General features: G+C 47.5%; 1 protein-coding gene across 2 annotated transcripts; it reads left to right on the top strand.

The window, feature by feature from the left end:
• Positions 1-19,527: 19,527 nt before the first annotated feature.
• GSTP1 (glutathione S-transferase pi 1) lies at positions 19,528-22,705 on the top strand. 2 transcript variants are annotated; one of them, XM_010598996.3, is made up of 7 exons: positions 19,528-19,621; positions 19,958-19,993; positions 20,235-20,341; positions 20,443-20,530; positions 20,954-21,057; positions 22,115-22,222; positions 22,448-22,705. In XM_010598996.3, coding segments are annotated over exons 1-7 (633 nt in total). In that variant the 5' UTR covers positions 19,528-19,620; the 3' UTR covers positions 22,637-22,705. The 2 variants fall into 2 exon arrangements, with proteins under 2 accessions (XP_010597298.1, XP_023415303.1); XM_023559535.1 differs by lacking the exon at positions 19,528-19,621 and having other exon boundaries at positions 19,628-19,993.
• Positions 22,706-24,154: the final 1,449 nt, after the last annotated feature.

Below are 24,154 nucleotides of genomic sequence, written 5' to 3'. Positions count from 1 at the left end.
CTAAAGACAAAACAAAACTGACAATAGGAGTAGCAACTATAACTCTGACAGACTTACGGTGAGAATATAAAATGGTACAGCCACTTTGGGAAACAATTTGGCAGTTTTTTTTTTTTAATATTTTATTGTAGGTTTTGGTGAAACTTTGCACAGGAAATTTGGTTCTCATTTAACAATTTCTATACATATTGTTCAGTGGCATTGGTTACATTTTTCACAATATGTCTGCATTCTCATTATTTCCATTCAGGATGTGCCGTTTCCATTAATCTAGCTTCCTTGTCCCCCCTTGTCTTCTCATCTTTGGTCTAAGGTAAGTGTTTACCATTTGGTTTTATTTTATTTAGATGATTATTTTGAGGTGTGCAGTATTCACAGTGATAATGTTTATTTTATGGGCCAATCTCCCATTTGGCTGAAAGGTGACCTCTGGGAGTGGTTTGAGATCCAAATTTAAAGAGTATCTCAGGGTGATAATCTTGGGGGCTCATCTAGTCTCTACCAGTCCAGTAAGTCTGGCTTTTTTTTTTTAGGAATTTGAGTTTTGTTCTACATTTTTCTCCTATCCTATCTGGGACCACGTATTGGATTAATTAACTGAGCTGCCCATGAAGCTATAGTCCTAAACCCTCAAACCTAGAAGAATTCTGTGAGGTGATTGGTTGTGTCTAGGAAGTATCCATAACTATGCCCCAATGTGCTTTATTTTGTATTTGAAAATATATGCAACAAACATAAACGTGTATATACATATGCCTATAGTTATATCGGGAAACCCTGGTGGTGTAGTGGTTAAGTGCTACAGCTGCTGACCAAAGGGTCAGCAGCTCAAATCCACCAGACGCTCCTTGAAAACTCTATGGGACAGTTCTACTTTGTCCTATAGGGTCGCTATGAGTCAGAATTGACTCGATGGCACTGGGTTTGGTTTTTTGTTTTTTATAGTTATATCTATACACGCACATCCATATATTCCAACATACCTTCCTGTACATATTTATGCACGCATACATGCACAAACGGAGCCCCAGTGGTACAGTGGTTAAGTGGTGGCTGCTAATCTAAAGGTCAGCAGTTCAAATCCACCAGTAGCTCTTTGAAAACCCTATGGGGCAGTTCTATTCTGTCCTGTAGGGTCACTATGAGTCAGAATCGACTTGATGGCAAAGGGATTTTTATATGCATAAATGAGCCAGAATGCTCTTTAGAGCCAGGATGGCGAACGTACGTCTCACATACTTTGGATGTGTTATCAGGAGGGACCAGTCCCTGGAGAAGGACATCATGCTTGGTAGAGTAGAGGGTCAGTGAAAAAGAGGAAGACCTTCAACAGGATGGATTGATGCGTGGCTGCAACGATGAGCTCAGGCACAGCAAAGATTGTGAGGATGGCACAGGACCGGGCAGTGTTTCCTTCTGTTGTGCATAGGGTTACTATGAGTCAAAACTGACTTGACGGTACCTAAAAACAACATATATCTATGTCCCCATGTGTCTGTCCATTTGTCCTACTGTGGTGGCTTGTGTGTGGCTGTGATGCTAGAAGCTATGCCACTGGTATTTCAAATACCAGCAGGATCACCCACAGTGGACATGTTTCAGCTGAGCTTCTAGACTTAAGACAGAGTAGGAAGAAGGACTTGGTGGTCTACTTCTGAAAATAATTAACCAGTGAAAACTATACAAATAGCAGCAGAACACTGTCTGATATAGTGCAGAAAGATGAGCTCCCCAGGTTGGAAGGCACTCAAAATACGACTGGGGAAGAGCTGCCTCCTCAAAGTAGAGTCGACCTTAATGACATGGATGGAGTCAAGTTTGTGGGACCTTCATTTGCTGATGTGGCACAATTTAAAATGAGAAGAAACAGCCACAAACATTCATTAATAATCAGAATGTGGAATGTACGAAGTATGAATCTAGGAAAATTGGAAATATTCAAAAGGGAAATGGAATGCATAAACATCCATATCCTAGGCATGAGTGAGCTGAAATGGACTGGTATTGGCCATTTTGAATCAGACAACTATATGGTCTACTATGCTGGGAATGACAACTTGAAGAGGAATGGCATTGTAGCCATCATCAAAAAGAACATTTCAAGATCTATCCTGAAGTGTAATGCTGTCAGTGATAGGATAATATCCATACGCCTACGAGGAAGACCAGTTAATACGGCTTTTATTCAAATTTACACACCAACCACTAAGGCCAAAGATGAAGAAACTGAAGATTTTTGCTAAATTCTGCATTGTCAAATTGATCAAATGTACAACCAAGATGCATTGATAATTAGTGGTGACTGGAATGGGAAAGTTGGAAACAAACAAGAAGGATTGGTAGCTGGAAAATATGTCCTCAGTGAGAGAAATGATGTTCGAGATCACATGATAGAATTTTACAAGACCAATGACTTCTTCACTGCAAATACCTTTTTTCAACAACATCAACGGTGACTACATACACGGACCTCACCAGATGGGATACACAGGAATCAAATCGGCTACGTCTGTGGGAAGAGACAATGGAAAAGCTCAATATCAGTCAGAACAAGGCCAGGGCCAACTGCCGAACAGACCATCAATTGCTCATACGCAAGTTCAAGTTGAAGCTGAAGAAAATTAGAACCAAGTTCATGAGAGCGAAAGTACGACCTTGAGTATATCCCACCTGAATTTAGAGACGGTCTCAAGAATAGATTTGATGGATTAAACACTAATGACCAAAGACCAGACGAGCTGTGGAATGACATCAAGGACATCATATATGAAGAAACCAAGAGATCATTAAAAAGACAGGAAAGAAAGAAAAGATTAAAATGGATGTCAGAAGAGACTCTGAAACTTGCTCTTGAACGTAGAGTAGCTATAGCGAAAGGATGAAATGATGAAGTCAAAGAGCTGAACAGAAGATTTCAAAGGGTGGCTTGAGAAAGCAAAGTATTATAATGAAACATGCAAAGACCTGGTGAAAGAAAACCAAAAGGGAAGAACACGCTCGGCGTTTCGGAAGCTGAAAGAACAAATGAAGAAAAAATTCAAGCCTTGGGTTGCAATATTGAAGGATTCTACTGGGGAAATATTAAATGACACAGGAAGCATCAAAAGATGGAAGGAATACACAGAGTCACTATACCAAAAAGAATTGGTTGATGTCCAGCTAATGGTACTGAAGGAAGAGGTCCAGGCTGCTCTGAAGGCATTGACGAAAAACAAGCCTCCAGGAATTAATCAAATACCAATTGAAATGTTTCAACAAGTGGATGCAGCGCTGGATGAGCTCACTTGTCTATGCCAAGAAATTTGGAAGACAGCTACCTGGCCAACTGACTGGAAGAGATCCAGATATTTGTACCCATTCCAAAGAAAAGTGATTCAACAGAATGCGGAAATTATCAAACAATGTAATTAATATCACACACAAGTAAAATTGTGCTGAAGATCATTCAAAAAGTGGTTGTGGAGGACATTGACAGAGAACTGCAGAAATTCAAGCTGGATTCAGAAGAGGATGTGAAACAAGGGATATCATTGCTAATGTCAGATGAGTCACGGCTGAAAGCAGAGAATACCAGAAAGATGTTTATCTGTGTTTTATTGACTATGCAAAGGCATTTGACTATGTGAATCATAACAAATTTTGGATAATGTTGCAAAGAATGGGAATTTCAGAACACTTAATTTGGCTCATAAGGAACCTGTACATAGACCAAGAGGCAGTCATTTGAACAGAACATGGGAGTGCTTCGTGGTTTAAAGTTAGGAAAGGTGTGCATCAGGGTTGTATTCTTTCACCATTCTTATTCAGTCTGTACGCTGAGAAAATAATGTGAGAAGCTGGACTATATGAAGAAGAATGGGGCATCAGGATTGGAGGAAGACTCATTAACACCCTACATTATGCAGATGACACAACCTTGCTTGCTGAAAGTGAAGGGGACTTGGAGCACTTGCTGATGAAGATCAAAGACCACAGCCATCAGTATGGATTACACCTCAACATAAAGAAAACAAAAATCCTCACAACTGGGCCAATAAGCAACGTCATGGTAAATGGAGAAAAGGCTGAAGTTGTCAAGGATTTCATTTTACTTGTATCCCGGATCAACACCCATGGAAGCAGCAGTCAAGAAATCAAAAGACACACTGCATTGAGTAAATCTGCTGCAAAAAACCTCTTGAAAGTGTTGAAAAGCAAAGATGTCACCTTGAAGACTAAGGTGTGCCTGACTCATGCCATGATGTTTTCAATTGCCTCATACGTATGTGACAGCTGGGCAATGAATAGGTCATGTAGAAGAAGAATTGATGCCTTTGAATTATGGTACTGGTGAAGAATATTGAATATACCATGGACTGCCAAAAGAATGAACATATCTGTTTTGGAAGAAGTACAGCCAGAATGCTCATTAGAATCAAGGATGGCGAGACTTCATCTCACATACTTTGGACATGTTATCAGGAAGGATCAGTCCCTGGAGAAGGACATCATGCTCGGTAAAGAAGTGGGTCAGCAAAAGAGAGGAAGACCTTCAACGAAATGGATCGACACAGTGATTGCAACAATGGGCTCAAGCATAACAACGATTGTGAGGATGTTGCAGGACTGGGTAGTGTTTTGTTCCATTGTACATAGGGTGGCTATGAGTCGGAATCAACTCAATGGCATTTAACAACAACAACCATAACACAGGGTAGGATGGCAATGTTATGAGATGTGAATTCTCTCCAAATTAACATATAAATGTCCTAATCAAAATTCAACTTGTGTTTTTTGAAAAATGTGATAAATTTTTATGGATGAATAAAGATCCACAAATTACTAAGAAAACCTTAAAAAAAAAAAAAAAAAACGGAGTGAGTGCTCATACCTACCAAATTTATAAGACCGTAATAGTAAAAAACAATATGGTACTGGCACAAAAACAGAGAAACAGACCAATGGAAGAGAAAAGAGGCCCAGGATCTATTGCTGTTAGTTGCCACCTAGTCATCTCTGATTAGTGGTAATCTTATGAATAACAGAATGAAACGTTGCCCCGTCGTGTTCCACAGTCATGATCATTGGTATGTTTGAGTCTATTGTTGCATCGTTGTGTCCATCTTATTGAGGGTTTCCATCCCTCCTTGGCTCTCTACCAAACGTGATGCCCTTTTCTAGTGATTGGTCTTTCCCAATGACAAGTCCAAAGTAAGTGAGCCAACGTTTCTCTACCGTCACGTCTAAGGAATATTCTGGCTATGTTTCTTCTAAGTCTGATTTGTTTGTTCTGTTGTCAGTCCACGGTATACTCAATATTCTTCAACAATGCATCTAACATATCACTTCTTCTGTCTTCCTTTTTTTCACTATCCAACTTTCACATGTATATGAGGTGAGTGAAAAGATCATGGCTTCGGTCAGGTGTACCTTAATCATCAAAGTGACATCTTTGCTTTTTACAACTTTAAAGAGGTCTTTTGCAGCAGATTTGCCCAATGCAATAAGTCGTTTGATTTCTTGCCCGTGGAAGCAGCAGTTAAGAAGTCAGGTATCTATAGGAACTGAACATATGGTGTCTTGGTCATCTAGTGCTGCTGTAATAGAAATACCACAAGTGGGTGGCTTTAACAAAGAGAAATTTATTCTCTCACAGTCTAGTAGGCTACACGTCCAAATTCAGGGTGTCAGCTCCAGGGGAAGGCTTTCTCTCTCTGTCGGTTCTGGAGGAAGGTCCTTGTCATCAGTCTTCCCTTGGTCAAGGAGCTTCTCAGGCACAGGGACCCCGGGTCCAAAGGGTGCGCTCTGCTCCCAGTACTGCTTTCTTGGTGGTATGAGGTCCCTCCCTCTTTACTTGCTTCCCTTTCCTTTTACCTCTTGTAAGACAAAAAATGGCGCAGACCACACCCCAGGGAAACTCCCTTTACATTGGATCAGGGACACGATCTTCGTAAGGGTATTACAATCCCACCCTAATCCTCTTAAACAAAAATTTACAATCACAAAATGGAGGACAATGACACAATACTGGGAATCACGGCCTAACCAAGTTGACACATATTTTGGGGGGACACAATTCAGTCCGTGATATATGGTAAATTAGACCATTCAGTAGATGGTGTTGGGAAAGGTGGGTCTTCATGTGGAGGAAGATAAACCTGGATTTCTACCTAAAACTACATGCACAGATGGCCTCTAGATGGACTAATGGTATAAATGTGAAAAGGTAAAATGATAAAGTTAATAGAAGACAAAGTAGGAGAATATGTTGTGATCCAGGATGGTAATAAAAGACTTAAATATAGTTTCAAAAACACAAACCATAAGCTCCTCCCCCTGCCCCAAACCTGATGAATTTGATTACACTAACATTAAGGGGTTCTGTTCAATGAAGGACACCTAGGACAACTTAAGAGAGAGTTGACAGAACAGTAGCAGGTATTTGCAGTGTCTAAAGCCAACAAGAGATTAATATCCGGAACAACTGAAGGCAACAGGAAGTAGGCAGCAAACCCAATAGAAGATGCAGTGGCTTCACTAGGATTGGTGTCACCCCGTGTGGTAGCTCATGGGGTCACCCCCACCCCATGGACCTCCCCCTATACCAGATCACGCAGAATCCAGTCAGGCCCCCAGGACCTCAGTGCGGCTGCCTCTAGAGGCTTCAGTATGCCACGAGCTGGAAGCCTGAGGGCTGTCCTGGCCACCGGCCCCGCTGTGCCGTGACACCCACACCCAAGCCTGGCCTGGGGCCCGCCAGCATCTCACGCACCAGCACCCACAGCTTGTACCGCACAAAAAATTTATAGACAGCCATTTCGGTGTCACCACCTCTGACATTGTTACCTGGTGTGGTCCACATCCCACGCACCCCCCCCCCATTGATACTACTGGAAAGTGATCAAAGGCTATGAATGGGCAATTTCCAGAAGAGAAAAAAAAAAATTCAATAAGCATATGAAGAGATGGTCAAAATCCTTCGTAATGAGAGAGATGCAACTTAAACAAAAAACACATCGCTTCATACCCACTGGACTGGCAGGTGTCCCAAAGCTGCTAATGCCACCCATTGGAGAAGATGTGGGGCTGAGGTGCCTTTCCCGCACAGCTGGGGAGTCTGGGCTGGCTCTATGCAAACCAATGTCACATACCCGGGACATAGCCGTTCCACGCCTGTGCACACATCCAGAACCAACTCGCTGGCATGTCTGCGAGGGGACAGGCACAGGGGCATAGAGTCAGGTACAGTGGTGGGCGCTGGAAGCTTGGCGGGTGTCTGTGAGGTGGGGAAGGGGTTGGGAGGGGGCATGGGGGCAAACAGAGCACATAAGTTAGTAAACAAATACACAGGGAGAAAAGGAGGGCCCCGCACAGACCCAGAACTGGAACCGACCAGGAACCGAGGAGCACGTTGACGCATCCCTCCCCCTCCAACACACACACACACACACACACACACACACACACGAGGGTCCGACACACACAGGAGGAATGGGCCAGGACTACCCCGTGACCGTGGCAGGGGAAGAGAGAAGGGCTGGACAAGTTTAAAGGAGCCATGGAAATCTCTTGTGGCCCACAAGGCACAGGGCGGAGGGTGGGATGGGACAATGCTCCCACACACCCCGGTGCTAACGGGGAGGCTGAATGAGGCTAATCTTCACTCAGCCAAATCAGAGATGTGAGGAAGAGACAGAGACCTGGGGTCTGGGCATTGGGGGAGGGAGGATCAAGTCCCTGAGGAAAGGGCAGAGGAGGAGAGAGGGGTTCCCTGCAGTGGGGGTGAGAAAAAACCTGCAAGAACAAGTAGCCATCCCCAAAGTGGGGTGCGGGGAGGGCAGGGAATGTCTGGCGACATTTCGGGAAGATTTTGGTCCCTGTCCTGTGAGTGTGTGTGTGTGTGAGAATGTGTGTTTGTGTAAGAATGTGTCAGTGTGAATGGGTTGGGTGAGTGTGTGTGATAGTGTGTAAGTGCACGAATGGGTTGTGTGTGTGATAGTGTGTTTGACAGTGAGTGTGTGTCAAAGTGTGAACGTGTGTTTGAGTAATAGTGTAAGTATGTGAAAGGATTGAGTGAGTGTCGGAGAGTGTGTGTGTCCAAGCATGGATGGGTTGTGTGAGTAAGTGGATGTGTGACTGATGGCGTGTGTGAGGGGGGTGTTGTCTTAGAAAGGGCCTCAGAGTTTGCTCAAAGGAGAGAATGTAGCAGAAAGGGAAAACTCACATGTTTACTCTGTGAACGTGTAAATGTGGATTTATTTTTCTTTGCCTTTTTGTAGCTCATGGAATACCAGGACTTGAGGGCTGACAAAGGAAAGTTCCCTGTTGCTTTTAAATGGAGTCAAATGAGAAGACTCAGTTGTTCCGGAAGAAAGAGAAGAGGATTAGGGTGTTAAGGGATAAAGAGTGTGTTGGAGAGCCCTGAGGGAGGAAGTGTGTGCGGGGAGGGGAGGCAAAAGATTCTCCAGGCCCAACCAAACGTGGTGATTGGCCCCAGGGAGTAGAGGGGGAGGCTGGAAACTGGAGAACGATCTGTGGCCCAGGGAGCTGCCTGTGCCAGAAGGCCTGTCCTTGCCCTGACCGCTTCTGGTTCAGCCAGTCTGGAGGGCATCACCCCAAAGCTCCACGTCTGACCCCCACCAGCCTGGCACAGCCCTTTGGGGTGCCTCTGAGCTTGTAAGAGGCCCTCCGGCAGGCAGAGTGTGCCAGCCCCTTTAGCGCAGGGCCAGCCTCCTCCCACCCATCTTCCCCAAGGGGCTAGGCCTCCTCTGCACCCAGAGTCAGTAGGAGAATGCTTGCTTCATTGCCCACATAAAAAACTAGCATATACACTGAAGGTGCTTTCTCAAGCTTCCTCCTCAGTGCTCTGGGAGGGGCAAAGAAGAAAGGAGGCCCGGCCCTCTGGAAAGAGTCAGGTTCTTCTAACTCTACCACGTAACTCAGCTGAGCCCCATTCTGGGTTTTCTTTCTGCCTCATGGGAACCCCCTCCCACCCTTGTCCCACAGGCACCTGGACTCACTAGGCCTGACAGGGAGGATAGTGTCTCCCCCAGCTCTGCCTCTCCTCCTGAGCCCTCAGCTCAAGGAAGGAGGGGACACCTCGGTCTCTCTTGAGCTTCTTCCCTGGACCCCAACAGCCTCTTTCCTTGGGGTCATCACAGCTACGCAGGAACCAAGTCCAGAAGCTTCCATTCAGTTGTGGAGAAGTTGCCCAGGCCATCTCCCCCGTGGTGGCCTGGCTCCCTTCCAGGCTCAGCCAACGGCTCTGCTGAGGGAGCTTCACCGTTGGCCTGGCCACCCCTCACTGCAGCTTGGCCGCATTCCCTGGCTCTCCACCACTGCTGTCAGGAGGTCCCGGAATATGGGAGGGAATCCCCTGGAATTAGGTTCTGGGGCAGACAGGTGGGGTTAAACAGCGTTGAATCACGCCCTCCCGCTACCACAGCCGTCGAGTCCACGCCCTGGCACTGTGCAATTCTCCTTCAGTCCCCATGACACCAAGGCACCTGGCTTGGTTTAGTGCTACTATGTAAGAGGCACCTCCAACAATTGCTCATGCTTTGTGTGTGTGTGTGGTGTGTTTGTGTGTGGTGTGTGTGTGTGTGTGCGTGTGTGATAAAATACACAAAAAATCCCACCATTTTTAAGTATATAATTCAACTGTGTTGAGTACATTCACAATCTCGTGTTACCATCACTAATATTTTTTATCAGTGCAAACAGAAACTTCGTACCCATTAAACAGTGACTGTTACTTCCTCCCCCAGCTCCTGGTAACCTCTATTATACTTTCTGTCTCTGTGGATTTGCCTGTTCCAGGTATCTCATATCAGTGGAATCACAGGGTATTTTTCTTTTGTGTCTGAGTTATTTCACTCAGCATGAGGTCTTCAGGTTTCATCCATGTTGTAGCATGTGTCAGAACTTCATTCCTTTTATGGCTGAGTAATAGTCTCACATTTTGCTCTTCCATGTATACGTCGAGGGACTTTGGGCTTGTTGGAACCTTTGGCTATTGTGAACAGTGCTTGTACGAATATTGGTGCACAAGTATCTGTCTGAGTCCCTGCTTTCCGTTGTCTTTAGTTGTACCCATAAGCGGAATTGCTGAGTCATATGGTAATTCTATATTTAACTTTTCGAGGAACCCCCAAACTTTTCCATGGCAGCTACATCATTTTACATTCCCATCAGCAATGTCCAATTTCTCCACAATGCTTTTTTTTTTTTCTTTTTAAACAGAGGGCCATCCTCTCTCCAGTGTCCAGACAGACTTCTAAAACGACTTTGTTGTTGCTGGGTGGAAACTCCAGGTTCTACTCTGTGTGACTGACACTGGCCAATAAACAAGAGACTGAGGTGGGAGAGCAGAAATGCACCTTTATTTTGTTGCGCAAGGAAAGGAGACAGTTGGAGCTACTGCCGCCAAGACTGCCCAGAGAAAGTGAGGGGAAAGGTTACTTTCAGGGACTTTACAAGTAGGAAGTTCACGTGAGTTACATCAGCAACATTCTCAATCATACCGCCCAGGCACAATGGGGTTTACTTACAACTTCGTGCGTTGCCAGGATTTTTTTTTTTTTCTTTTTTTGTACTTTGAATGAAGGCTTACACAACAAACTAGTTTCTTATCAGTTAGTACACACATTGTTCTATGACATTGGTTAACAACCCCCACGACATCTCAACACTCTCCCTTCTCAATCCTGGGTTCCCTATACCAGCTTTCCTGTGTCCTCCTGCCTTCCTGTCCCTGCCCCAGGGCTGGTGCGCCCCTTAGGCTTGTTTTGTTCCATGGACCTGTTCAATCTTTGGCTGAAGGGTGAACTTCAGGAGTGACCTCATTACTGAGCTGAAAGGGTGTCTGAGGGCCATACTTTCAAAGTTCCTCCAGTCTGTCAGGCCAACAAGTCTGGTCTTTCTTTTTGAGTTAGAATTTTGTTCTACATTTTTCTCCAATCCTGTCCGGGACCCCCTATTTGCATCACCGGGATTTTAATGTAAAGTTTCAGGGCATGTCAGGCAAAGGAAACAGGATTCTAATACAAACCTGTGGCGGGGAGGGGAGGGTTGTTTTTGTATTAGTCAGTTCGGACTCATAAGGACACTGTGTACAACAGAATGAAACACTGCCTGGTCCTGTGCCATCCTTGTAATCCTTGTTACACCTGAAGCCATTGTTGCAGCCACTGCATCAATCCATCTCGTTGAGATTCTTCCTCTTTTTCGCTGACCCTCTACTTTACCAAGCATGGTGTCCTTCTTCAGGGACTGGTCCCTCCTGATGACACATCCAAACTCTATGAGACATACAAAGGAAACAGGATTCCAATGTAAAGCTTTGGGATGGGCTAAGCAAGTGGCTTGAGGCCGTGGAGTTTTCCGCAGCCTGGGGACCTTTGTCTTATTGTTGTCATTGTCACTATGTGTATAGTTACTGTCTGCTTGTAACAACTGAGGTTGGTTTTCCAATTTGGGGGCAAAGCAGTGAAACAAGGTATCTTTTCAAAGCAAGCTTGAGTGGAAGAAGCTGCAAATAGTATCCGGGTACATGACTAGGACAAGAATCAGAAGGTAGCATCCAAATGGCTGATGTTTATGGAAAAACAACCTACTGTGTGTGTGTACAGGCCAGGCCGGCGGGTGTGTCTTTGTACAGTGTTGGTTTGTGTCTTTTGTCTGTGGGAACCAGTGTCTGTGTGTGTGACCCAAGCCTAGGAACTAGGTGGGACTAGGCAAGCCCCAAAGCCTCTGTCCACCCTGAACTTCTAGAACCCAGATCCCACCCCTTAACATAAGTCCGCACACCCCACAGTGGGGAGTTAGCAAATCGTCCACGGGAGAAAGGTCAGGGGTGGTCCAGCTGGAAGAGGCTGCACGTGCAGTGGGACGGCAGGGGTCCCAGGGGAGCCCTCTGAGGGGCAGGTGCGTGGGGTGTGCAGCTCTGGGAGTGGACCTGTGTAGCTGGAGCGTCCCCGTGCAGGATGAGCAGGGGGAGTGCGCCAGACATGCAGGGCTGGGTGTGGGCGCAGAGTCCCGTGGGGCCCCTGGGCACCCTTGTCGGGGTGAGCGTGTGGCTCTGTGGGCAGGCATTGGTGCAGCGGGGGGCCCTCTGCGGGACGAGAGTGCAAGCAGTGAGTCGAGGGCATCCCCGTAAGGGACAAGTGCTGGTGAGTGCCCGGGGTGCTGGGGGCCTGGCGTGGATGTGGAGTGCCATGGGCCCAGGGCACCCCTTTGGGGAAGAAGTGCAGAGGGCACAAGAGTGGGTAAGGAGATCCCACTGCGGGACGAGAGTGCAGAGCTGGGAGCGGGCAGTGGTGTCGCTAGGGTTGGTGTCACCCAGTGGCATAACTCTGTCATCCCCCCTCCCCGCTGGGCCTCCTCTCTTACTAGGTCATACAGAGTCCTTAGTAATGTTTTTTGTACGAATGTTTAGCGGTATATCGTCATTCCCGTACATCGCTTCTTTTCCTTTAATTATTACTTCATTCTAAAAAAAAACTTACTGATATAGGTTCACAAATACTAATTACCATAATATCGTAGCTAAAATGCCAGAAAATTTGACAAAATCAGCAACTATAAAAACACTGGCAGCAACTGAAAACAACAGCACGTGCTTCAGCCTGCAGCCGAAATCTCCTGATCTGAGGAGTCATTTAACTGGGTAATACTGACAGCTCTGACAGGAAGGCCTTAGAACTTTCACAAAGTAAATTAGCATAGAGTTTTAGCCTTGTAGGTGTATTGGTACATGTAAGCTGGGGCCCTGGTGGCACAGAAGTTAAGCATTTGGCGGCTGACCCAAAGTTTGGCAGTTTGAATCCACCAGCCGCTCCTTGGAAACCCTGGGGCCGTTCTACTCTGCCCTGTAGGGTTGTTATGAGTCGGAATCCACTCGACAGGATGGCAGTGGGCTTGGCTAAGCTGGGTTTACGAAAAATGTTTTTGCAGTTACGACTAACTACAGAGATGTTTTTATAAAAAATAACACATTTCTGCTGAAACACTCCACGGAAGTTTTATTGGACAGTCATTTTGGTATCATCCCCTCTGACAGTGTCACCTGGTGCCGTCCACACCCCTTCCCTACCCTCCCAAGACCCGGTGCCCTAAATTAAGACTTCTATCACCCTAAATGGAAACCCTGGTGGCATATTGCTTAAGAGTTACAGCTGCTAACCAAAAGGTCGGCAGTTCAAATCCACCAGGCACTCGTTGGAAATTCCATGGGGCAGTTCTACTCTGTCCTATAGGGTCGCTATGAGTTGGAACTGACTCGATGGCAGTGGTTTTGTTTATCACCCCAAACTGTGAGAAAATAAATTTCTGTTCTTTAAAGCTATTCGTTTGTGGTATTTCTGTTGTACGAAGACTAAGAAACTAAGCCATTTATTCTCATTAATATTTATATTAATACTAATAAGTCCTAACAGGCACTGAGTGGTTATTACATGCTGGCACTTTTAGAAGCACTTTATTGGTGCTAACTTGTTACTACTGTTAAAGATAATCAAAACTCAAAGAACTTGAAACCTAAGGTTTAATCTGAGCAGTTATTCTATACACATGTAGGGAGGCCATTTTGATTCCCCCAAAAAACCAAATGGCTCTAAGTAGGCTGGTTACAACGAGGTTTATAAAGAGAAGGGGAGGGAGAAGAATACCAGATCAACCCGCTGGCTGATCTTAGCATGACTGATTGAACCCTGCCTCCCCTTTTTGCTGAGACCAGCTGATAACCCAGTCCCAAGGTGGTCTCTGGCCCTCCACCCACCTGCAGCCCTTTTGAAATTTAAATTAAGTAAGACTGCCTTCAGCAGGAAAGAAAAAGTTTGCAACTTTAGGTGAAAAAGACAGCTGGCAGGATTAGTTTGTGGTGAGGAGTTTTTTCAAGGTTAGCATTTGGTTTCTTGGGCAAGAAAAATCTTGAAATCGAAGGAAGATGTTTGTTCTTCATTTCTCCAACATTTGTACACAAAGGAAATCTGTAAGGCATTCTTTTGTTAAGCTCATTTTACAGATTTATTAACTGAGGGAGGTAAATAAATTTTCCAAGTTTGTCAGCAAATATATACCAACGATCATGAAGATGGCCCATGACTGGGCAAATTTTAGCTTTGTTATACATAAGGCCACCATGAGTTGGAGCCGTCAAGACCACAGCCAGCAAACACAGGAAAAGAAAGGCGAATTTGATGAGTCATTCTGACTCTACAATCCAAGCTGACACGCAAATGTAATTATTCTGAAATCTTGCCATGTCTGTGGTCTCTGAACATTTTCAAATCTATTCTTTTTTTCGTTTTACCTAAATATTCATCCTGTTCTAAAATTAGGTTTTTATAAGAGTATGGAGCATACCTCAGCCCCTGATGACATTTTATAACTTTGAATGAACCCTGGATGCCCGGCTCCTTGTTAAGTGAACAATAAATTTTCACATCTTTAGACTAGTAATCCAGGTTTTTATGACTTGCAGCCAAAACTTTTCTAACAGATTCAATATATGAAAAAGATAAAAAAAAAAAAAAAAACTTCAAAAATGAAAGAAAAAATCACCTGTCTTTCCACCAAACTATCAACCTATTGGTATGTTGGGAGCCCTGGTGGTGCAGTGGTTAAGAGCTTGGCAACTAACCAAAAGGTTAGCAGTTCAAGTCCACCAGCCGCTCCTTGGAAACCCTATGGGGCAGTTCTATTCTGTCCTGTAGGGTCGCTATGGGTTGGAATTGACATGATGGCAATGGGTTTTTTGGTTTTTATTGAAGTGTTGGTTTCTATCAGACTGTATATATGTATACAGTCTTAGTCACCTAGTGCTGCTGTAACAGAAATACCACAAGTGGATGGTGTCTCAGTCACCTAGTGCTGCTATAACAGAAACACCACAAGTGGATGGTGTCTCAGTCACCTAGTGCTGCTGTAACAGAAATACCACAGTGGATGGTGTCTCAGTCACCTGGTGCTGCTGTAACAGAAGTACCACAGTGGATGGTGTCTCAGTCACCTGGTGCTGCTGTAACAGAAGTACCACAGTGGATGGTGTCTCAGTCACCTAGTGCTGCTGTAACAGAAATACCACAGTGGATGGTGTCTCAGTCACCTAGTGCTGCTGTAACAGAAATACCACAGTGGATGGTGTCTCAGTCACCTGGTGCTGCTGTAACAGAAATACCACAGTGGATGGTGTCTCAGTCACCTAGTGCTGCTGTAACAGAAGTACCACAGTGGATGGTGTCTCAGTCACCTGGTGCTGCTGTAACAGAAGTACCACAGTGGATGGTGTCTCAGTCACCTAGTGCAGCTATAACAGAAATACCACAGTGGATGGTGTCTCAGTCACCTAGTGCTGCTGTAACAGAAATACCACAGTGGATGGTGTCTCAGTCACCTAGTGCTGCTGTAACAGAAATACCACAGTGGATGGTGTCTCAGTCACCTAGTGCTGCTGTAACAGAAGTACCACAGTGGATGGTGTCTCAGTCACCTAGTGCTGCTGTAACAGAAATACCACAGTGGATGGTGTCTCAGTCACCTAGTGCAGCTATAACAGAAATACCACAGTGGATGGTGTCTCAGTCACCTAGTGCTGCTGTAACAGAAGTACCACAGTGGATGGTGTCTCAGTCACCTGGTGCTGCTGTAACAGAAATACCACAGTGGATGGTGTCTCAGTCACCTAGTGCTGCTGTAACAGAAATACCACAGTGGATGGTGTCTCAGTCACCTGGTGCTGCTGTAACAGAAATACCACAGTGGATGGTGTCTCAGTCACCTAGTGCTGCTGTAACAGAAATACCACAGTGGATGGTGTCTCAGTCACCTAGTGCAGCTATAACAGAAATACCACAGTGGATGGTGTCTCAGTCACCTAGTGCTGCTGTAACAGAAGTACCACAGTGGATGGTGTCTCAGTCACCTGGTGCTGCTGTAACAGAAATACCACAGTGGACGGTGTCTCAGTCACCTGGTGCTGCTGTAACAGAAACACCACAAGTGGATGCCTTTAACAAACAGAACTTTATTCTCTCACAGTGTAGTAGGCTGGAAGTCCCAGTTCAGGGCATCAGCTCCAGGGAAGGCTTTCTCTCTCTGTTGGCTCTGGAGGAAGGGCCTTATCATCAGTCCTTCCCTAGACGAGGAGCTTCTCAGTGCAGGAACCCCAGGTCCAAAGGACAAGCTCATCTCCTGGCACTATTTTCTTGGTAGTGTGAGGTCCCCATGTCTCTCTGCTCACTTCTGTCTTTTGTATCTCAAAAGAGATCGGCTTAAGATGCAACCTCATCTTGTAGATTGAGTTCTGCCTCATTAGCGTAACTGCCTCTAATCTTGCCTTATTAACATCATGCTGTTGTTGTTGTACGGTGCTGTGGAGTTGGTTCCGATCCAAAGCAACCCTCCGTACAACAGGACAAAACACTGTCCGGTCCTGCCCCATCCTCATAGTCGCAGCCACTGTGTCAATCCATCTTAGAGAGGGTCTTCCTCTTTTTTGCTTACGTTCTTCTTGACCAAGTATGATGTCCTTCTCCAGGGACTGATGCCTCCTGATAATATGTCCAAAGTATGTAAGAAGTAGTCTCACCATCTTCTAAGGAGCATTCTGGTTGTACTTCTTGCAAGACAGGCTTGTTCGTTCTTCGGGCAGTCCAACCTGAGGGTCTCATCTTCCAGCACTACATCTGTCAAAGTTCTGCGGCTATTCATGAGGTTTTCACCAGCTAATCCTTTTCAGAAGTAGACCGCTGGGTCCTTCTTCCTAGTCTGTCTTAGTCTGGAAGCTCCGCTGAAACCTGTCCTCCATGGGTGACCCTACTGGTATACCAGTGACGTGGCTTCCAACATCAGAACAACACGCAAGCCCCACAGTACAACAAAGACAGTCACGCTGGGGATTAACATCACAGAGGCAGGATTTATGACACACTGGAAAATCACATCAGATAACAAAATGGTGGACAATCACACAATACTGGCAATCATGGCCTAGCCAAGTTGACACACATTTTGAGGGAACATAATTCAATCCATAACAAAAAAATAAATAAATAAAAACCAAACCTGTTGCCACTGAGTCAATTCCAACTCACAGCAACCCTATGGGATGGAGTAGAAGTGCCCCATAGGGTTACTAAGGAGTGGCTAGTGGATTTGAACCGCCAACCTTTTGATTAGCAGCCGTAGCTGTTAACCACTGCGCCACTGGGGCTCTGTTGTATATATTGCATTTTTTTTTTTAATTCAGATCATTTTGTAACTTACACTTTTACTTTAACATTATGTCTTAGACATTTTGCTTTATATCTATTCTATGTGAATGAAATATTTGTGAAGCAAATGGCGTTAAAGATTCTTTAAAGCAGTAAGTTGGCAAACTTTTTTTTTCCATAAAGGCCAGATGGTATCCATTGCAACTACCAAACTCTGCCAGTATAGCACAAAAGCACCCTCAGTGCGTAAGCAAATGGACATGTCTGTGTTCTAATATACCTTTATTTACAAAAATAGGGAGCAGGTCAAATTTGGCCAGTAGGTTGCAGTTCAAAGACCTCAGTTTTAAATCACTGTTTTGAATGACTGTCTAGAGTTCCTTTTAGGATTGTGGTTATTGTTATTGTTCGTTGCTGTCAAGTTGAGTCTGATTCATGGCGACCTTATGTACAACAGAATGAACTGTTGCCGGGCCCTGCACTGTCTTTATGATCGTTGGTACGCTTGAGTCCATGGTTGTGACTATTGGGTCAACCCATCTCTTTGAGGTTTCCCTCTTTTTCATTGTCCTTCTACTTTACCAGCATGGTGTCCTTTTGTACTTACTGGTCTTTCCTGATGTCATGTCCAAAGTAAAAAACTGGAAATCTCACTATCCTTGTTTCTTAGGAGCACTCTCGTTGAATTTATTCTAAGACTGATTTGTTTGTTCATGTGGCAGTCTGCAGTGTCTTCAATATAATTTGCCAATACCATGATTTGCATCAATTCTTCTTTGGTCTTCCTTATTCATTGTCTAGCTTTTGCACACATCTGAGAGCATTGAAAATACCACGGCTTGGGTCAGGCTTGCCTTAGTCCTCGAAGTGACATCTTTCTTTTTAAAACTTTAAAGAGGTCTTTTGCAGCAGATTTGCCCAATGTAACACATTGTTTGATTTCTTGACTGCTATTTCCATGGACATTGATTACTGATCCGAGTAAAATAAGATCGATGACGACATCAATTTCTTCTCCATTCATCATGATGTTTATCTATCCAGTTGTGAGAATTTTCACCTTCTTCACGTTTAGACATAATCCATATTGAAGGCTGTAGTCTTTAACCTTTATCAGTAAGTGTACGTATGTTTGTACGGGCATACACAATGATTTATTAAACCGTTCTTATAAGCGTGTCATATGTTCCTTGCATGTGCTACTACCTGTGGAACTAGAAATGCATATATCTTATAAATAGAACGAATAAATGCATATGCATAATTTTAGGACAAAAATTCAAATTTTGACAAATATGAAAAGACATAAATTTGAAGCAGTTAAAGAATGAAAGGGACTTTTGCCAGCTTTCTATTGAGCGTGTTAGACTTGAGAAAGCAGATGAAGATAAGAAAACTCACAAGGGGAAAGCTCAAATAGTCCACAGCCAGATGTCAGGATCTAAAGCGTTCTCCTTAAGGGGAAGTGTTTACAGCATTGAAACGATCAAACACTGGGCTAGGGGGCAGCGTTCAGAATGAGAGAACTCAAGTCACTCTAATTTTAGGTTTGACTTTAGATGACCCACTTTTTTGGAAGGAGAAAGATTTTGGGTTCTTTTTAAGAGTTTCCATTGGCCTCGCATGCATGTTGGTGATGCAGCGGTTAAAGTGATCAACTGCTACCTAAAAGTCGGCAGTTTGAAAGCACCAGCAGCTCCGTAAGAAAGATGGGGCAGTCTGCTCCCGTAGACATTTATGGCCTTGGAAACCCTATGGGGTGGCTTTGGGTCCGAGTCGACTCTATGGCAGTGGGTTTGGCTGGGTTAACGGTAACCAAGCTGGGTAATGGTAACCCACCTAGTACATTTTCAAAATCTGAGCTCTTTTTTTTTTGTTTGTTTTTGCTTTATTCTTAGCAGGAAAAAAAAGAAACAACACGCAAATATCTTGTTAGATTTACATATAAGTTTTATTTTTGAAGGATTGTAAACAGTATTACCCATTGATGTGGAGTCTGTTTCTGACTTATAGCGACCCTGCAGGGCAGAGTGGAACTGCCTCACAGGATTTCCAAGGCTGTAAATATTTATGGAAGCACACTGCCACGGCTTTCTCCCGCAGAGCATCTGGTGGGTTCCAACCACCCATAGTTCCATGACCAGCCAAGCGCAGCAGGATGGGTGCTTGGCGCCGAATACGGGCTCAGTGGGCGGCGGGCTAGGGCGCCCCCTGCGAGGCTGGGTGCTGACGAGGCTGCGCTGTCCCCTGGGACTCTCCCGGATGCTGCAGCTCGGGGCCCGCCCAGCACCGTGACTCGGCAATTGGGCCAGCCGGGGAGGCAGGGGTGGGCCGGGGCGGGCCGGGGTAGGGCTGAGCCTTATAAAGCTCAGAGGCCGCGAAGCCTGAGGGTGGATCCTTGTCTGCATTCCCGCCTGCGACTGCGACCAGTAAGTCTGCGCGGGGCCTGGGCCCCAGGGGTCGGCGCGTATCCGACGCGGGGACCGGGATCCCAGGGGCCCAAAGAGCTCCCAGCACGGACCAGGGCTCCCAGGGGGCCGGCCCTCCCAGCGTCGAGTCGGGGCTCCCCCAGTGCCGGGAAGGAGATCCCAGGGGCCTAGGACGCATCCAGTGTGGGATGGGGGTTCCCCGGGCCCCTTGGAGCCCCCAGTGCAGAGACCGGCTCCTAGGGGTCCTGAGCTCTCTGAGTTGGGGATGGGGCCCTAGGGAGGGCAGATGGTGCACCCTTCTCCCAGGCTCTGATAAATGTCTCTTTGTCTTCCTAGTGCCACCCTACACCATTGTCTACTTCCCGGTTCGAGGTAGGGGCCTATGTCTGGGGGCATGCGTGGCAGGCGCTGCAGCCTAGGGACCCCACACCCACCTTGGGGAGATTCCAGGTCCCCTTATCCCTCCCTCATGTGGCTCTGGGCCTGAGTCTCCTTCCCCCGTCCCTTCCCAGAGGCTCCCAAAGGCGGAAGTGTTCACCCCTTCCCCAGACCTGCCCCCTCCCAGTGTGCTGTGGGATGAGAGCCCTGTCCCCACACCCCTGTTTTTCCCCAGGGCGCTGCCAGGCCATGCGCATGCTGCTGAGTGACCAGGGCCAGAGCTGGAAGGAGGAGGTGGTAACCATGGAGAACTGGCTGCAGGGCCCGCTTAAGGCCTCCTGTGTGAGTGCGCAACCTGGGCCGGACAGGGCTGGGCCTAGGGGGAGACTGGGAGGGGGCAGCTGAGCTCAGGACCCCTCACTACACCGTATTCCCTCCCCCAGCTGTACGGGCAGCTCCCCAAGTTCCTGGACGGAGACCTCACCCTGTACCAGTCCAATGCCATCCTGCGGCACCTGGGCCGCTCCCTGGGTGAGTCTTGGAGCTGTGGGGGCCCAGCCTTGGGCAGGGGTGGGGCACGGCAGCCAGTGTTCCTGAGCCCCTCTCATTGCCAGCCACCTGAGCCTTGTCCATTTAAGTCAAGCTGCCCAGCAACCCTGTGGACTGGAGAGCACCCCATTTTGCAGTTGAGGAAACAAGGCCCACTGAGATTGTGTAACTAGCCTAAGGTCAAGTCCAGCCCTGTCTGAAGTTCTCCAGGCTGCCCCTACTGAGCCTGGGCACCTACAGTGTGTCCGGCTTATCTGTTCCTTTGTTCCTTTCTCCCATCGTGTATCCACATCCTCTCCCCTCCTCCCACCGAGGCCCAAGTCAGCCACATGCCTGTCAGTGGGTCAGCCGAGCGTTGTGTGTTGGTCAGGTGCCCAGTCATGCTGCCCCTCTCCCATCCCCCAGGACTCTATGGGAAAAACCCAAAGGAGGCAGCCCTGGTGGACGTGGTGAACGACGGCGTGGAGGACCTGCGCTGTAAATACGTCACCCTCATCTATACCAACTACGTGAGTGCTGGCCTTGGCTGGCCACTGCAGGCAAACCAAGACAGGGACTTGCTGGAGCCCCTCAGGCAGGGCATCTGGGCTGGGTCAGGCTCTGTGCTAGATCGAGACCATATGGACAAGACAGTCGTTGCCCTCACTGCCTGGGGGTGGACTATGGACAAGCCACAGGCAATGGCAGAACAGTACAAGGACGGGAGACATCGGCCTCAGTGGAGAGGCCAGGAGGGCTTCCTAGAGGAGGAGGTCGAGGATCTATAGCCAACTTCTGGAAGGAGGGGCTGGCACTTTCAGATGCATTTGGGGATCTGGGACCAGTTTAGCAGAGGCAGAGCATGTATGTGTGTGTGTGTGTGCATGTGTGCACACGTGGGCATGAGCATGTGTGCGTGTATATGTGAGTGTGTGCACAAGTGTTCAAGAGTGTGCACCAGTGTGAGCATGTGTTCCAGCATAGGTGAACGTGTGTGCATGTGTTCATGAGTATGTGAGCTTGTGTGTGTACATGTGCACATGTGTGCGTGTGTGCATGTGTGTGGGCATGTACAAGCATATGTGTGCACGTCTGAGGGTGCATGTATTTGAGTGTATATGCATGTGTGGTTGAGTGTGTGCAGGTATGTGATCAATATGTTCTAGCAACGTGTGTGCCTATGTACTTGAGCGTGTGTGTGTGTGTGAGAGAGAGAGAGAGAGTTGAGTATCAGAAGCTGAGCTGCGGAACTGCTAGCTCCGAAAGGCCTGAACCAGCGTGCTGGACCTTCTGGGCAGTGGGGGGCCATGGAGGAGCATGTGAGGCCTAGAAGGACCCTGGTAGGAGCCAGCTCTGAGTGTTGCAGTAACCTGGGAAGGCGGGAACGGGGTAGAGATGAGTTAGCTGCCGGCACAGGCAGGGTTAGGTGATGGCCTGGGCGTGGGTTGAGCAGAGAGCACTGGGCCTCCGGTCCCCAGCCTGGGGGTTGCCATCACTGAGGGGAGACGGACAGAAGGGGGTGTCTGAGGGCTGGGGTGGGCGGCCGCATGAGCTGGAGGACGGTACATGGCGGCATCTTCTGAGCAGGAGGCAGGCAAGGATGACTATGTGAAGGCCCTGCCCGGGCACCTGAAGCCCTTTGAGACTCTGCTGTCCCAGAACAATGGGGGCCAAGCCTTCATCGTGGGAGACCAGGTGAGTGGTGGCCTTGCCCCGCCCCTTCCACAGCACCCTTTAGAGGGGAAAACAGATGCGGAGGCCCTGCAAGCCACCCGAGGTGGAGGCCGACCAGGCGGTCTGCCCCGCCACAGCACCTTTAGAGGGGAAAACAGACGCGGAGGCCCTGTGAGCCACCCGAGGTGGAGGCCGGCCAGGCGGTCTGCCCCGCCCGCTGAAGCCCCCTCGCCCCTCTGCCCGCAGATATCCTTTGCTGACTACAACCTGTTGGACCTGCTACTGAACCACCAAGTGCTGGCCCCCGGCTGCCTGGACGCCTTTCCCCTGCTCTCGGCCTATGTGGCTCGACTCTGTGCGAGACCCAAGCTCAAGGCCTTCCTGGCCTCCCCAGAGCACGTGAACCTCCCCATCAACGGCAATGGGAAACAGTGAGGGCTCTGGGGCCCTGGTTGGAGGGGTGCCTGCCTCCCTTTCCCAGGACCAATAAAATTTGTAAGAGAAGCTGTGCTGTGAGCATTGTTTCTTGGGAGGGGCTCTGGGATCCCCAACTGCCAGGCTGGAGGGAGGGGTGGCAGTTAGGGAAAAGGCGGTGGCCTAGACACTTGGATCATAAGATACAGCTGGAGGGGCTTTCTGAAGCCATCGGTCCCCTCTGTGTTTACTGAATCTCAAAAAACGGGAAAAAAAAATAAAAGAGCCTGAGGCCCCGCCCTGGAGGTCCTAAAGAGAAGGCTTACTTATGGAAACAAGCTGTCCAGTCCCAGGGCTTCCTGCCAGGGGATCGGGTCCAGGGGCTTGGGGTGAGCTGAGCAGCTCTGAGTGGTCTGGCTGGGTCTGGGGAGGGAGGGACACTCTGTGCTCATCTGGCTTCCCGCCAACTGGTGGGCATGAGAGCAACACTGGGCAATCTGGTGGTCTCCCGCCTACACCTCTCACCATCAGGCTGCTAAAAGATGGAGCAGGGTGAGCAGCTGAAGGGAGCTGCGGTGAGGGGCCAGGCAAAACGGAGGCACAGGGGAGGTGCGTCCTGCAGGACAGAGCCCTCAGAGCTCCCAAGAGTGGCTGGAGGAGAGGAGCTATGGAAACCTCCCTCAGTGCAGCCTGAGATGGGGGAAGACACCTTTGGGGAGCCCTGCCCAGTGGCAGAAGGCTCCTACCGGTAGTCCAAAGAAGGAGCCCCCATGTAGGGGAGATTTTCGGAGAAATCAGCCTCCTCCCCACCCTTTCCGAAAGCTCATTCTAGAAAGTTGAGGGTTTCCAGGAAAGCCACTCAGGGGCCCAGGGACGAGGCACTTGTGTCCTGGCTGAGGCTGCCTTCTGAGACCCTGCGGGGACGGAAGTCATGTTACTGCAATTCGAGGTGCCTGCTGCAAAGCCGATACCGAGACAGGAGGAGGTAAGCAGCAAGAGGGCTTTACTGAATACTGGTATTCAAGAGACAGACGGGGTTCAATTTCCCCAAATTCTGTCTAACTCTAAAGAGCTAGCGGGAGAGTTTTATAAGGGGAAGGTCAGGGTTACCTAATGTGTTTGAGCACGTAGCCCACAGATGGTGGGCTACAAGAAACTCTTTATTAAACTAAAGATATGCCTGTCAGACATCTGGGCTCTAATCAGTGTGTTTGTGACAGGCTGAAAAAACTCACATAAGAATCTCTCAGCTAGTAGAACTGTTTTGTCAAGTTCACTCTGGCTGAGATAGGGAGCAAGAAAGAAAGTTGTAGATTAAAAACGTCAGGAGCCTTTCGGCCGTTTTGCAGGCTGAAGGCCATTTCTCAAGAGAACAAAAAAGAGAAGTGTGACCAAGGCCACGGGAGCAGAGAGAGCTCCGCACCCCTTTGTGCAGCTGGTGCCATAAAAAAATGTTTTTAGAGATTACTTAGAGCGTCATTATGGTGTTAGTCATGTCAAGCTCTCAATCACCCATTGTGAATAGGAGAAAAAGTCTTG

The sequence above is a fragment of the Loxodonta africana genome, chromosome 7 (genome assembly GCF_030014295.1).
Source record: "Loxodonta africana isolate mLoxAfr1 chromosome 7, mLoxAfr1.hap2, whole genome shotgun sequence".
NCBI classification, from domain to species: domain Eukaryota; kingdom Metazoa; phylum Chordata; class Mammalia; order Proboscidea; family Elephantidae; genus Loxodonta; species Loxodonta africana.
Note: the sequence above shows the minus strand (reverse complement) of the source record. Positions and strands in the feature narration are given on the sequence as shown.

Excerpts from the sequence above, each read along its gene's own strand:
- GSTP1 (XM_023559535.1), top strand. The coding sequence starts at position 19,810 with ATGGGGGTTCCCCGGGCCCCTTGGAGCCCCCAGTGCAGAGACCGGCTC. Across the intron at positions 20,531-20,953 it reads GCACCTGGGCCGCTCCCTGG|GACTCTATGGGAAAAACCCA; the intron begins GTGAGTCTTGGA and ends CCCATCCCCCAG. Across the intron at positions 22,223-22,447 it reads CCTTCATCGTGGGAGACCAG|ATATCCTTTGCTGACTACAA; the intron begins GTGAGTGGTGGC and ends CTCTGCCCGCAG.